The sequence below is a fragment of the Leptosomus discolor genome, chromosome 11 (genome assembly GCF_034619465.1).
Source record: "Leptosomus discolor isolate bLepDis1 chromosome 11, bLepDis1.hap2, whole genome shotgun sequence".
Taxonomy (NCBI): Eukaryota; Metazoa; Chordata; class Aves; order Leptosomiformes; family Leptosomidae; genus Leptosomus; species Leptosomus discolor.
This window is the reverse complement of record NC_141401.1, coordinates 3125671-3139782: the sequence shown is the minus strand read 5'-3', so window position 1 is coordinate 3139782 and position 14112 is coordinate 3125671. Positions and strand designations below refer to the sequence as shown.

Sequence of the window (14112 nt, the reverse complement as noted above, 5' to 3'; positions counted from 1 at the left end):
AACCTGTTAATAAATACTTACTGAGAAATTGTATTGGTATCTAGGTCAACACAGCTAACGTCTGGTGGAGGGTCATAGAGATCAAAGTATCTTGAATCAATTCCCACTATGAATGGGCATGGTGCACTCAACACATCTGCCAGTGCCAAGGGACAGAGAGGAATGTATGGGCAAGGCCAGTGGAAGGGAAATATCATCTTTGAAAACATGCAGAGACAAAAACATAGGTTAAACATGTGTAATACTATAGTCTATGCAAGCATAAACCACTAACTGCCACTTCAAAATTGTTTAACGTGGCAGACAATTATTACTGAAAATCTAGACGCAGATTATTAAATAAAAAATGCACTCATTTATCTAAATTCAATTTGTTTAATTTGTAGGAAAAAAGCTCTTCAGTATAATAGACTGGACACAGCAGAGGTAGCAAAACAATGCTTAGTGAAGACAGGCAGGAAAATAATGTGCATTTAAAATTCTGCAAGAGAATACAGTGCTATTTGAGAATATCAGGAACTCCTATTAGTGCCTTGTGACGACCAAACCCATGCTTATTTACAGCATTTACACACAAAGAACCAACAACAGTAACTCCTTCTCTTCTGTCTTCATAGGATACTATTAGAACACGAATTTTTCTCTCTAATGATCTTTATTTTTATTCCTATTTTTAAGTAACCTTTAAGCCTAACAGCCCTACTACTGATTTTAGATTTTATCTAAAACTCGTTCGTTTTTCCCTAGAGGTGTATGATCAAAAGAACGTTACTTACAGACACTAGTGCCTCTGTCACACTAGTAAGGACAGAAGGTCGCAATGAATGGATGAGAATTTTATGTTCCGTCACAGCAAATACAAGTAGAGTTACTGCATTTTCAGGTCCTAAATTCTGAAGTAGTGTAGAAAAGCTGCCGCCACTGTTACAGAACATAAACAAGCTGGTGAGTTACAAGGGAACGTAAAATCAAAGAAATGTTCAATAACAAAACAGAAAACAAGGCATTAGAGTAGGATTTTATAAACTTCAATCTGCGAATCCTTCCTTTAAAGAAGACTGCAAGGCTGGCTACTTGGTACGCTTCACTGTTCAGTGAAGAATGGTTACTTCCCAACAGCAATCATGGTTCCTTGAGCCCCTTCAATCAGTCTAGACTATTTTCAGGACACGTGCACAATGATTTTTCTTTCTGTCTTTCTGAGAAGCAATTTACAGTGAGACAACATACATTTCTTTAATCATTCTCCTGCACAGAGACACAAAAGTTAAGACAGTCACAGAACTCCTTCAATTACCTTGCAAAGCTATATGATCTTGGGAGCCCAGGTACCAAGTCCTAGAGAAAGGGGATCTAACAATCTCTGTTCTGCCTCAAGAGCCACTTAAATTATTCGAAAAAACAAGAATCTGAAATTTGTTCATTAAGTATGTACCGTTGGCAGGGTGCAAGTCTAATCGCATAAACGAACTTCAGATACACTAGCTACAAAAGGCACCAGACAAGGGAAGCTAATTTGCACAATTACGACTCAAAGTACCAAATCTTTTCTGCAATGTAAATCAAAATACATTTCACAATTAAACAAGATACTGCTACTTGCCTCAATGGAAGGGGCGATGACACAGGTTGGCTAAGAATCAGGTTGTCGTGTGGGGATAGCTGGAAAAAGATTTTAAAAGACATTCTTTTTATTCTGAACTTCAGAAATACTTATTAGAAATTACACAACTGTTACAAGGAACACCTAAAAATAAAATTTAAACAAAGCTGAACTTTATATATCCCAGTTGTGTAGCACTGTAAGAAGTGATGTGCAAAGCTATGCACCAGTATCTTTCAGTGAAAAAACCAGACAAAGCATGATCTTCCTTTCTTGGACAGAATTGAATATATTGCATATTGATAAAGAGGAATCTAAACTAGCCAATATTGCAAAAATTGAACACATTAACTGCTGAAAAAACAAGCCTTCTGTATTTTAAAGGAAGTGAGGACCCATAGTTCATATACAGCTTTCAGGGGGGTGACTCTTTTTGGATTGAGAGGGAAAGAGATGGATAAAATGCATGAAGGGGAGAGATGGTAGATTGTAATGTAAAGTAATATTTTCTTCCGAAGACATGAGAACTAGGCTCTCAGCTGGCAGAAACAGATCAGCTCAGCTTTGATAGAATCTTTAAAATTTGCATTAGTTGAAGATCCAAGACAAAGATCTTATTAATTTACATTTCTTTCTTACAGTGATATGAGATCAAGAGAAATCATTCATATATTCAGCATGAACAGGAGGATTCAAATAAGTACAAGAATGCAGATACACAATCAATTTATGAAGGCTCAACTGATTTTTCAGCCGTAGTAAATCCAAGGTAACAAGATACCAGTGAGCTTAATCCCCCCTGCCAAGTGGCCATGCATTTTTTATCTATTGTATAAAAGCACACATCCATGTAGCAGCAGTAATTCAGTAAGTCACAGTAACTTGCACAACTAAGCTGCAAGTTTAGACAACTTTTCGTAACATTTCAGTTTTGAGTATGTTTCACGTTACACCCCACTGCAGATGATGAGACTAGAGAAGTTCAGAAAATCTGATGACTCAGTAATACAAATGCTGAGGCACTAAGTCACCTAACACCGTGCCTGGACAGACACACCAAACGTACAACATCCACAATTCTATGCAGTACTACTTCCTTGCCTATGTCACATTAACAGAGCTTTTGAAGGTGATGCTACATTTACCTTCAAGGACAAACGAGGATGGTCACACCACTCTACAGGCTCGATTTGTCTTCAAGTCACCTTGTGACAACCACCACCATTAATTTCTTCAGTGGAAGAATTCAGAGACCTCATTTTTTTCAGCCTGAGGTGACCTTCATAAACTACCTTCAGAAAGGAAGCATCAGCCTAATGTCCTATGGCCTTTGTGTTCCAGCAAAAGCAGACAAACAACAACAAGCATCTATTCAAGGCGCATGTGTCCCTTAGGCAGAAGGAGCACTTACTGCTCCCATTCTTCAGAGGGAGAAACATGTTACTCGATGTGCTCTTGAAGTCTGCAGGTTGTGAACAAACGGTTAGAACCGGCACATCTGTGTAATAAGGGGATGTAGGACATGGAGAATGGACTCGAGCAGATTTCAGATCAGAAACGACCTATCAACAATAGCAGCCGGAAACTGGCAATCAGGAATATTCCTCAATGTTTTACTAATGCTATAATTTCTTTGAAACTTAAAAGTCAGACACATGCCCTGTTCTCTCTCACTTGTAACAGATGCCAAGAATGATTTAAGAATGGGTTATACATCCAGACTGGCACACATGCAGTTACTAAAGTGCATCAGGTCTCATTTTCAGAAAGCATACAGGCACTTGCAAGACATTCTACAGCAACAGATATCCAGAAGGATTTGCCATATTATTTAGCAAAAGACTACCATGTTTTAAATTAACAAGCTTCAGAGAGAAATCACTATTTCTTCACTGAAATAGAATCCTAAAAGCTTGTAATTTTCAAGAATACAGGCCTTTCCCACGCTATTTTGGGGAAGACATCTTAGATACAATCACCTGTGACTGTATTCAGTGCAGTATCAAACACAACTCAGAAGTCCCTGAAAGCAGCTGGAAGGAAGTACTTATCTGTAGGCCTCAGCTACCACTGCCCACTTCAAAAGCAGCGTGCTCTCCAGCTGTACTATCAGCTACTAAAGTTGCACTAACTTGACGCATACAGCACTTTGAAAGTAAGGTAGAACAGACATAATTTCACACCACTTCCATCTAGGTCCTCAGACTTTGTTCCGAGATATACACCCATGGGTACTTTCACAAAGTTCCCGAAAAATTCAGACTAAAAAAATGTAATGTTTTTCTCTAAACTCACTTATAGTTCTCTGTAAATGTGTATTTAGTGTTCCCTAGCAAATATTTTTGAGTGTGAATAAAAAAAAAAACCCAAACAACCACAACATGTAAAAAACACCGGGTTTTGAACTGAACTTTAAAATCCTAATAGAAGTGACAGAAGTGTCAGATATAGTTGCAGTATAATTGTTCTCCAACCTCTTTTCAGTAACAGATGTCACTACTTTAGAATATCCAGGTACACTAAGGAGGATCTTTACTATTCAATACATTCTATAAAGACACAATCCAAGATTGTATTTACTCTGAAAGACTTCACTAGCATATGGGCTACTACATTAAGACTGAAAACTGCAGAGGGCTCTCCACATTTTATTTCATACAAGTAGTAACAGAGAGTAACAGCATTTTGTAACAAAATTTGTTCAGAACTACAGGATTGATAGAATAACTACAACTGGAATAGAGCTGTTGCTTCTCAGCAATAAAATTTTAACATGTCTCTACCCATTTTGCCTTTTAAGAGGAAAAAAAAACGCGAATGTTTAATAACATTTCTCTTAAGAAGTCTTTGAGACAGGGATTTCCTCTCTCCTACCAACAGTGACATGGGTGAAATTTCAAATAACAGGTAACCTAATTCTGGCAATTATACCATTTCACTCACAGTAAAATACACTAGGTCTTGCAGGTAGGACAGAAAAGGGTCGTATTTGATAAAGTTTGCCTCTGTTGAATGTGCATGGCTCTTGCAGGTTTCAGTAAGAGCTATGTTACATGAAGGACAGCATGAAGCCCTTTGGGAAAACAGGTAATCACGAATATACGCTTCACATCTGGTTTTAATTTTAATGTATTTATTTAACACTCAGCCTTCATACAGTAGCAAGAACAAAACAGTTCAAAAGCTATCACAAAAGTCAAACTAGATGCTGACTTTGAGTCGTTTTTCATTAATTTCCATAAACTCTGGAAAAAAAAAAAATTAAGTTCTAAGCTCACTAAACAGTTTCTTGTAATATCTCATTAAAGTCCTTAACTGAACTGGAAGCAGAACAGTGAGAAACCTGTGAACATCAAGTGTATGAATTTAGGAAAAAAGTCCTGAACAAAAAAAAAAGGAATGTAAAAATCACATTTTCCATTTACTAACCTGTTCAACAGCTGTTTTGTCTTCACTTAAGACATAGCTATTAAGAAGAAATTTATACTCACCTGAACTAGAATTCTTGGCCTCTGAGGAGATGGAAAAGGAACTTTATGCATAAAATGGGAAATATGTCTAAAGGAAAGAAAAATAAGGATTTAGTAGAAATTATAAGCTTAAACTGCTTTACCTCAAGACAAAATTATTGCCAGTAAGAGAAATTATTATATAAAAATGGCACATACTTATTTAGAAGAGAGACAGCAAAAAAACCCAGCACCCAAACCCTACAGGGTTACTCTGACTTTCAAAACCTACTTTTCTACCAGTGACAACCAAAATGGCAGACTGGATTATCTTTCAGACTACACGTTTGGCTAGTGAGATTGAAAAATTACAAGGACTTTTTTTTTTTTTTAAAAAAAAAAATAAAATTGTGAAGTAGAATTACTGCTGTTTGAGTATCACAATACCGCTTCAAAATCATGCTTCTGAGACTGGCTCGAAATAGCACTATACCTCAGAGACTAGCACCGGTTATTTGCAAAAAAAATATTCACAGCTGAGTATCAAGGACAGCCATTAAGTTCATCCATTTTGTTCACAACCATTTTCTTCACTTCCAAATACAAAAATGTTATGCTAGATTTCCGATTAAAAGAGCATTAAAGGTTTTTCCATTTACTATAAACACAGAAAAAGGTTTTTTAAATCTGAGTAAGTTCTTAGTTTTATGAACTGATTAAACTTACAAAAGTTCTACAAGAGTTCTACATAACACACACTGACGCTAAAAGGAACTACATGCAATCAGCAGAAACTCAGGAAGAAACAGGTAATTCATCATAAACTGCACGCTACAGCACGTAGTTTACTGTGATTTCTGCAACTCTTACCACTATTATGGCACAGACAACCAATCAAATTTTGAAGAAATTCGGACAAACCCACAAATAAGCATTGATTTATGTAGAGGACTCATTTTACATGTTTCTGGTTCAAAGCTATGGATTCATACGTATATTTCAACGTAGCTGCATATTAGGCCATTAGATGTATGCAAAAAACCCCATTTTGATTGTGTTTTTAATTTTGTGTACTTGTGCCAGGCTTAACTTTTTGTTGCAGTTCTACAGCCACGTAACTGGCATTAACCAGAAGCAGCCTCGTGCCTCCTCTTCGCCACTCCTCAGCTGACCTCCCTCGTGTCAGCATCAGCCTCTGCGCAGCCGCGGGGCAGTCGAGAACTGGGAAGGAAGCAGGCTGCCAGCGGACTGGGGCTTGGTCCTTGTTACCAGTGTATGAAGACAGTGGCAGAAATACGGAACATACAGCAAACATCAAGGGAAAGGCCTGCTGCTTGCAGAAGCAGGACTGACTGAAAGTGTTCAAATACACGTGTGGCACAGACAACCTTCATCATCATTCAAACATACGAAAGAACTAGGCTAGATGCTGTATTTACTTAATGCAAGACAGTGTAGCTATATTTAAATTACCCACAGTAAATTGACCAGTCAGTTTACAAGCCAGAGAAATCAGAATAAGCAAAGAAATCGGTAAAAATCAAAATTAATAAAACATTTATTATATTTACTTCTCATTTTATTTGTTCCCAAAACTCAAAACCAAAAAAACAGTTATCAGTTTAAAAAAAAAAAAACTTAAATCTTTTCATTATTCGAAGTTTACATCCTCAGAATTTCAAAACAAGTCTAGTAGATACAAAGTAGAATAATGAAGTGAATAAACAATCACAAAAAATGATTAATCCACCAAGTCAAAGTCTCATGAAAGTTAATAATGAAGTTCAATCAGAAAAAGAGACTGATGTGTAATAAAATAAAAAAAATACTGCATTTGAAATCTGATGCATTAGAAAGTTACGTCAGCCTAGAAGTGCTAAACGGTATTACATAGCAATTACAGATATCAACCACTTCTTAGATGTAAGGATTTCCTCCGCATTTTAAAATGCCAAATCCTTTACGTAAGAAGGAAATTGAGTTTATTTATCACAAATAAAGGAGGATTACTAGTGCAAAAAATTCAATCTGCTTTATTACTTCTCATTACACAACAAATAGGCATTTGAAAAAAATGCAAAACTACACATTTCATTCTCCTAACTTAATGTGTGCAACATTAAGAAAGGATTTATAATCTTGCTCCTCCTAATCACTATGCTAAAGGGTGCAAAGCTAGTTTAAAAAAGCTTTCAGAGATACCTTTGCAGGCACTTAAAATCACAAGTAAAAATCTAGGCTTTTTAAGGAAGTAGGTAAAGATCACGTTTAATCAATAGAGAAAAAGTGTTTAATCTACTGTAACCATTATATTTAATGTTTAATGACTAAAGTCAAAAGGATATTATAGGAAACTTAGAAGTAAAAAAAGAACTCTCATCAACGGAAATTACTGTTACGAATTTTTTAAATTACTTACTTCTCAATGGGTAGGACATGTGGACCAGAAATGGAGTAACGATACAGAAAGGTAAGAAACTTCTTGAAAGCATCAAAGAAAGGCCAGTGAGAGAGCAGACAGATGCATTTATTTGTTTGAACTGTTCTGCACGTGTCTGACTTTCCCTCAACAGCAGCTGCTAATCCCAGCTGAGATTTTTGTTTCTCTGTGAGATTCTCTTCAGGATACAGTTCATAAAACTGAATAGCAGCACCATATACCTGCAAGCAACACAGTTGATTTGAGGTCAATAAATCTGCCTCAATCTTCAAAGCAATCTAACAAACCCCAAACAAGCAAGGAAAATTAAGTCTATGTTACTGTTTGAAAAGTTACATTAATACATCATCTTTCGAAGCAATCTATTCCAGAATATTCTTATGGCTGTGAAAATCCAGACTCTCTTATTATTTATTTAAAACACTTAAGGTCATATGAGAAAGAGTAATTTATGAAACCATTTAAGTGAGAGAAAAATAACGATTATACAGAGTACAACTACAGTCAATTGCTCCTACAATTGCCTTTCAAGCTATTTTAGGAATTCTTTATAAGCAACTGAAAGCAGTATTCCTCTCACATCCAATATACTTTTTAAAACAAGTATATACATGCAAGGTTGTTTCCATGTTTGCAATAAAAATAGCATACTTGCATGCATATGCAGTCAGAATTTTTACAGCGCTCTGGTTTCAAAGGCTAACATGATTGGAAAGCAAAAGAGTACAGGTTTCTATGATCAACAGTCAAGCAAGGCACTCTTTAAAGCAGTCTTTCAATTAAGCCCAAAAGAACAGATTCAAGTTTGTCTACGAAAATATGCATTACCATCATCTTGAACAGATAAACAACCAAATTTTTTAACTCAAATTATTAGCAATGATTTTTTTTTTTTAAGCTTTCAAAATACCTTTTCTGCAGAAGCTCCAGTTAGTACAAACGTGGAAAAAACTGGGAGAGGGTATTTGCTGTTAGATGGCCAACATTCAATCGTTGCACCCATAGGCAGACAAAAGAGAGGCACAGATTCTGGTAATGGGAATGATTCATAATCTGCTTCAGGATATCTGCATATTAAACCTATAAAGGCAATTTGTGAAGAGGCAGTTATGTAAGGAATAGCAGAAGCGTATTTTTAATAGCTCATTCTATAAAAAAATGCCCAGGAAAAAAAAAAAAAAAAGAAATCACACATGAGCATACACTAACTTCAGAGAATAGGTAAAGAAAGTTGTAAATAATCAGGCATAGCAACAGCTGGAAAGCGGCAGCACGCTTCCAGGGCCTAAGGAGAAATCACCTGGCTAAAACACTGGCCTGAAGTCCTACTAACCACCCCAGGAACTATTTGTAACTGATTTATCTTTTTTCTGTTTGCAGGTTGTGTGCATCTCAGCTATTATTAGAACAGGTCACGTTCACGAGTAAAGATTTAAAATGTAGTTCAAGAAATGGCAACCTGAGTAACTGAGAAATAAGACTGATGTTTTCAATTATGAAAGCAATTCATTCTTGCCAACAGAAGTTCACTGAAAAATCTGATAATACGTTAGAAATTAGATCGATAATTTTTTTATATCAATAGAATCAAACAAACTAATTATGCTGGTCCATCTCAGCCGAGCACTCAGCTAATCTGCTATCAGATTAATGAGTTTACACTTAATTTTAAACACAGCTGTATAACATGAAGTTCTGAAGCTGAAGCTCTTAACATATAGGTCCTCAGTTACACCCTACTGCTGTAGCAATCTGATTCCATGATCTAGCCTTTCTTACTGCCAACCCAGGGGACTCCAAACTGAGGATGAGTACTGCATGAAGGGACTTAGGATTCCTCTGCATTAGAGAACGCAAGCACCACAAATTCTTTTCAATACACAGTGAAATATTAACAAGCAATAAAAACTGGTAATAAAGAAGGGCAGTGGTTTCCACTCCTACCCCCCACCAGCAAAGTTTTGTGCAAGCTACTACCAGATGTGGATCTTTTAAAACTTCTATTTACTCACAAATTTATTGTCCACCTTTTAGTTAGTCCTAAACTACTGCTGTTTACAGAGAGCAGCATCTTAAAGGGATATGAATGAATTAAAGCTTAGTCTGAATCATGCTCATGACTTGAAACAAAATCAGGGGTTTAAAAAAAAAAAAGAAAACCCAACACATTTCAAAACAACAAAATAAAGATGATACACAATCCAAAGGTACTTTAAGAGCTCAATGTCACTGATACTCAGGGCAGCGTGGAAGCCTGCAGTATTCTTAAAAACACTTCTTAAAGCGATCATGAAAATGCATCAAACAATTTTCGCAGTATCTTCTTCTGTATATATACACACACATCCTTAAAAGACAGTTATCAGCAACAAAAACAGAGGTGGGAGACACAGGTTTGTAGAAACCTACCAAAACACAATGGAGCTTCCAATTAAAAGCAAATTTTAAAACAAAAAGGTCATGACAATTCTAAAGCTTATTTTTAGGACATTATTTCAGAAGAATTCTTCAGCAAAAGATTCCTTTTTGGATAATGCCAAGACAGTGTCATTGCCAAATAATTCTTCGATTAAAAAATTTATTACACTACAAATAAGCCTGTACATCCTGAATTGCAAGATAAAAAAGCTAAATAGTAGTTACGTACCAGCTTTATATGATATGGTGTTGGTTTTTGCCACAGACTTTTTATAACATAAATATACTGCTGAGCCCCACTGTAAAACAAAAGAAATTATTGGGTTACATGATGAAGTGTAACAACAGGACGTAATAGAAAGGCGTGGAGGAAAATCTCCTCTTCCTTGTTTACAAAGAGCCATAATCTACACACAGAAACATAAGACAAAGGAATTTTAGGCATGCTACACTGTCCTTTCTGACAATGGCCACAAACATATAACCAAAGGAAAAGTATAGTGTTAGCTCTGAGCTAACCAATTCATGGCAGGCATCAGCCTGAGCTCTAAAACAGAATTGGTTTATAGATGGAAGCGTAACATCTCTACATTCTTCTCCAAAACATGTGTTAACACAAGTACAGAATTTTAAGTACAATTGTCATCCATATAAACATTTAAACCTTTCTCCATTTTGTTAAACTTTGGCTTAAGTGTGTAGACAGACAGACAGACACACACATACGTATATATACCCAGCATGCAATGTCCCTGTTACCAACCACATTTGTGTATTATTTTAATACTTAACAATTTTCTTTTGTGCCTGCATTTTTATTTCAATCACGCTACTCTTTAAGCCTGACTCCTTATTCCATCTGTGATTTCACAGCCTGTGAAATACTGCAGGATAACATCGCAGTGTTTGCAGCTTCTAAACAATTTCCTTTCTGGCATTGTTAATGTTTTTAAATATTTTTGAAGTTCTCAATTTCTGGACATGAGGATAAAGAATGTGGAAAGCCACAGAATGGAAAAGACCAGCACCCTTTTAGGGCACACAAGGCTTTTATAGATGGGAAAGATATAACAATTTCCATAAGACAGGACTCCCATAACCTAGCCAACACAGGGGTTGGTAGAACTGAAAAATCCATTTATTAATGTCTACAGGCATTTATTTAAGAACAAGTACAGATCAATTTCCACTATTTCTTTTTGCATGATACTACTCACATATGTGGTCAGCATCCTCACTTTTGAGGACCCTACCAGAGCCAGCATATAGGGCTGCAGATTCAACCAGGGGACACTTAAATATTAAGTTCTGCAAAACAAAGTGCTGTGACCCCTGGGTATTTCAGCAGCTCTAGCTTTGGAACCATATTAACCATTTAAACAGACTTTGAGTCAACAACATCCAACATCACTCACATGCAACTTTCTTCAGAGAAAAAATTTGCCAAACACTGAAGAGAGCGAAATTTATAAAATAGCATTGCAGGTAGTGGGAGATTTCAAAAATAAAACAGAAGCCAGTTGTGAGGCACAGAATTCCCATCACAATAGTAAAATCACTGTCAGAAACAGCCACACGTGTAAAACCTCCAGTTACCCACATGGTGACACAACAGGTTCTTAAGGACCAATCCAAAGCTGCTGAATTCAACATTTCCAAGTTAGCACTAAAAAGACTTTTTGCTCCAAGACTTTCAAAAAGACTTTGTTCCAAGCAGGAACACTAGAAACAAAATCTTCCAACTCTTCCAAGATTTGATTTATCTTTGGAGAGTGCTTACCAAAATTCTTCACCAGGTACTCTGAGAACAGTCACAAACACTCCACAAACATCACATGATTGAATATCAAGTGTTCAAAATTCAGATTTTGAATCTTACCATACTATTATTAAGGTTCTTGTCAACTTTGCAGAAGGTATGTGGAGGGGTCTCTCCTTTACTTGGTATGATTATACATATATCCGTAACTGCCAACGTGTTCTGCGTCATGTTTTCGGACGCTCTTCGGTAAGTGATGTACACTCGTTGGGATGAGGCACTGCCACTAATATTAGCAGGCCGACCATACGGGGTAGTCTGTATTATTTCACAACCTTGCTTTACTCTTTCTTTCCCATCATATAAAACCCTAGTTAAAATGGGATGAACAAAAGTCAGAAGGCACATAATTTATTTTCATTTTTTAAATGCTTTGAATACTAATATTATACTAAGAATTATACCTGAAGAGTACTAATTTAACAGCAGCTCTTGTCCCGTCTCTGACTGGAACGTTTTTACTGACAAGTTCAGGTCACATTATACCAAACTGCATTTTAACAGACAAGCTTCATGATGAAACTGTACTAGTTTTCCCCACATATAATTGCTTTTAAGTGTTTTGTTTACTGCAAAATAGTGTAATTTTCAACTCTACTACAGATTCATTGCCTGATCCTAAGAACATCACACAACTCACCTCTTTCCAATCTGCACTAAACAGGTTCAGCATCTTATCTCAACCCAAATATAAAAATTGAAAATTACAAATGGCTTTGAAAATCCCAAGATGCAAAGGACTGCAGTTGTCATTAAAATCCACGCAGCATGCAGTTTTCCTACTGGGTTACTGTATGCTCAAGTCAACAAATATCTTCCTTTTTAGAGTTTCTTATATTTAAAAAAGTATAGTATTGCAATAAACCTGCTTTATTTGCTCATTAGTCAATAAAACTGCCAAAACACCCTATCTGAACAGAAAATTCACTCACCCCAAATCAGTAAGTGGGGGCTTGTCCCTTCCCCGGCGATAACAAAGGTATATTTGTGGTCCTACAAGACTGCCATTGTTGAGATCTGCAGACAGTCCTGAGGGAGTAACATCTATGCATTTATATCCCTGAGGAACTTCCTCCCCCAGAGATTTATTAAGTACTGTTACATCTGTAATAGGTTCTTTTGGTTTAGCGATTTTATGGCAAGCATCGTTGAAGTGGATTTCTTCCTCTAGTGGTTTTGAAATATCTGTTAATCCTGCGACAACAAAGTAGTCAGCAACACGAGCCCCTTTGTCTTCCATCTTCCATTACAAGACGTTGGAACTGCTGAGAAAGAAATACATATCAGCGTTTTTAAAGGCAATTGTAAGATATCAGAAGTAATAAAATTGTTTATTTTTAAAAACAAAATTCACAATAATATAAATGAAAACACAATAGAAGAATACAAATTAAATAGAGAGATCCATCCTCAGATCATGTAACATACTTCATTCGTAATCACAATCTTTCCAATTTGGAATTCTGAGCCACAGTCATGCGAGTCCATTGTTAAATCTTGGAATGGAAAACTCAAGTGGCCTCTTTTTGTTAACTTACATGCTAGAGTAGCTGAACCAACAGGAACAGTAACAGCAAAGTTTTGGAAATAGTTCACTACTCAAAGCTCACGGCTGAGCCAAGAAGCCGTTCTCATGTATTTTGCATACAGCCTGTTACTGCACGCCGTTCACCACGACAATGAATCTTCTAAGGCACGATCTGCAATTAATTTGCTTCCTGCATATTAAACATATACGCAAAGGCTGTCCTGATTATTCTAAAGATACAACTGGAGTATTTGCAGCCATCTCACCCTGTAAGATTTTACATCTGATACCAAGGCCAGATCTCCTTGGAATATTTTTGCAGGCTAAAAGTTGACACCATTTTATTTTATAGTATTTTAGGGCTCAGATCCTTGATATGCAACACATCCACAGCCAGCAATGTACCAGCTTTTATACAAAACATTTAAACCAAGTCAACTTCAATGGACTAGAGACCACTGTGAAACAAAACATTCAAGACCACATGAAGTTTTTCCACAGTGAAAAGGAATACAGTCTTCCTGTTCCAGCCAAATGGTGTTGGGAAATCACATTCTTTCTTCCTGGAACATATTGATAAAAAAAATTCTTTACATACTAATTCTTTCTGTACAGTGTTGTGTGTTTTTTTTGTTTTTTTTTGTTTTTTTTTCCAGTTTTTGCTACCACTGTTGTAAATTAATTTCAGCACAGGACAAAGTAATATCTGTAGGATGAAAAGATGGCCTTGCAAACAATGCAGTGCACTACCTACCAGGAGATTCGGTTTCCTTTTTGTTGAATACCTTTGCAAGTCACATAAACCCCATGTCTTATTTAATAGCTTGATTTTGCAAATAAAGAAAATACTTTCCT

General features: G+C 36.3%; 1 protein-coding gene across 3 annotated transcripts in view; it reads right to left on the bottom strand.

Moving 5' to 3' along the window:
- Positions 1-12987, bottom strand: part of DENND4A (DENN domain containing 4A) — a 42441-nt gene extending 29454 nt beyond the window's left edge. For all 3 annotated transcript variants that reach the window (XM_086471669.1, XM_086471670.1, XM_009956681.2), the window contains exons 1-9: positions 12662-12987; positions 11790-12039; positions 10140-10209; positions 8403-8572; positions 7472-7713; positions 5095-5161; positions 1604-1662; positions 777-921; positions 22-197 (exon numbers count right to left, since the gene is read on the bottom strand). In XM_086471669.1, coding sequence (XP_086327795.1) covers positions 22-197; positions 777-921; positions 1604-1662; positions 5095-5161; positions 7472-7713; positions 8403-8572; positions 10140-10209; positions 11790-12039; positions 12662-12969 — 1487 coding nt within the window. In that variant the 5' untranslated portion in view covers positions 12970-12987. The remainder of the gene's footprint in view (positions 1-21; positions 198-776; positions 922-1603; positions 1663-5094; positions 5162-7471; positions 7714-8402; positions 8573-10139; positions 10210-11789; positions 12040-12661) is intronic.
- Positions 12988-14112: the final 1125 nt, after the last annotated feature.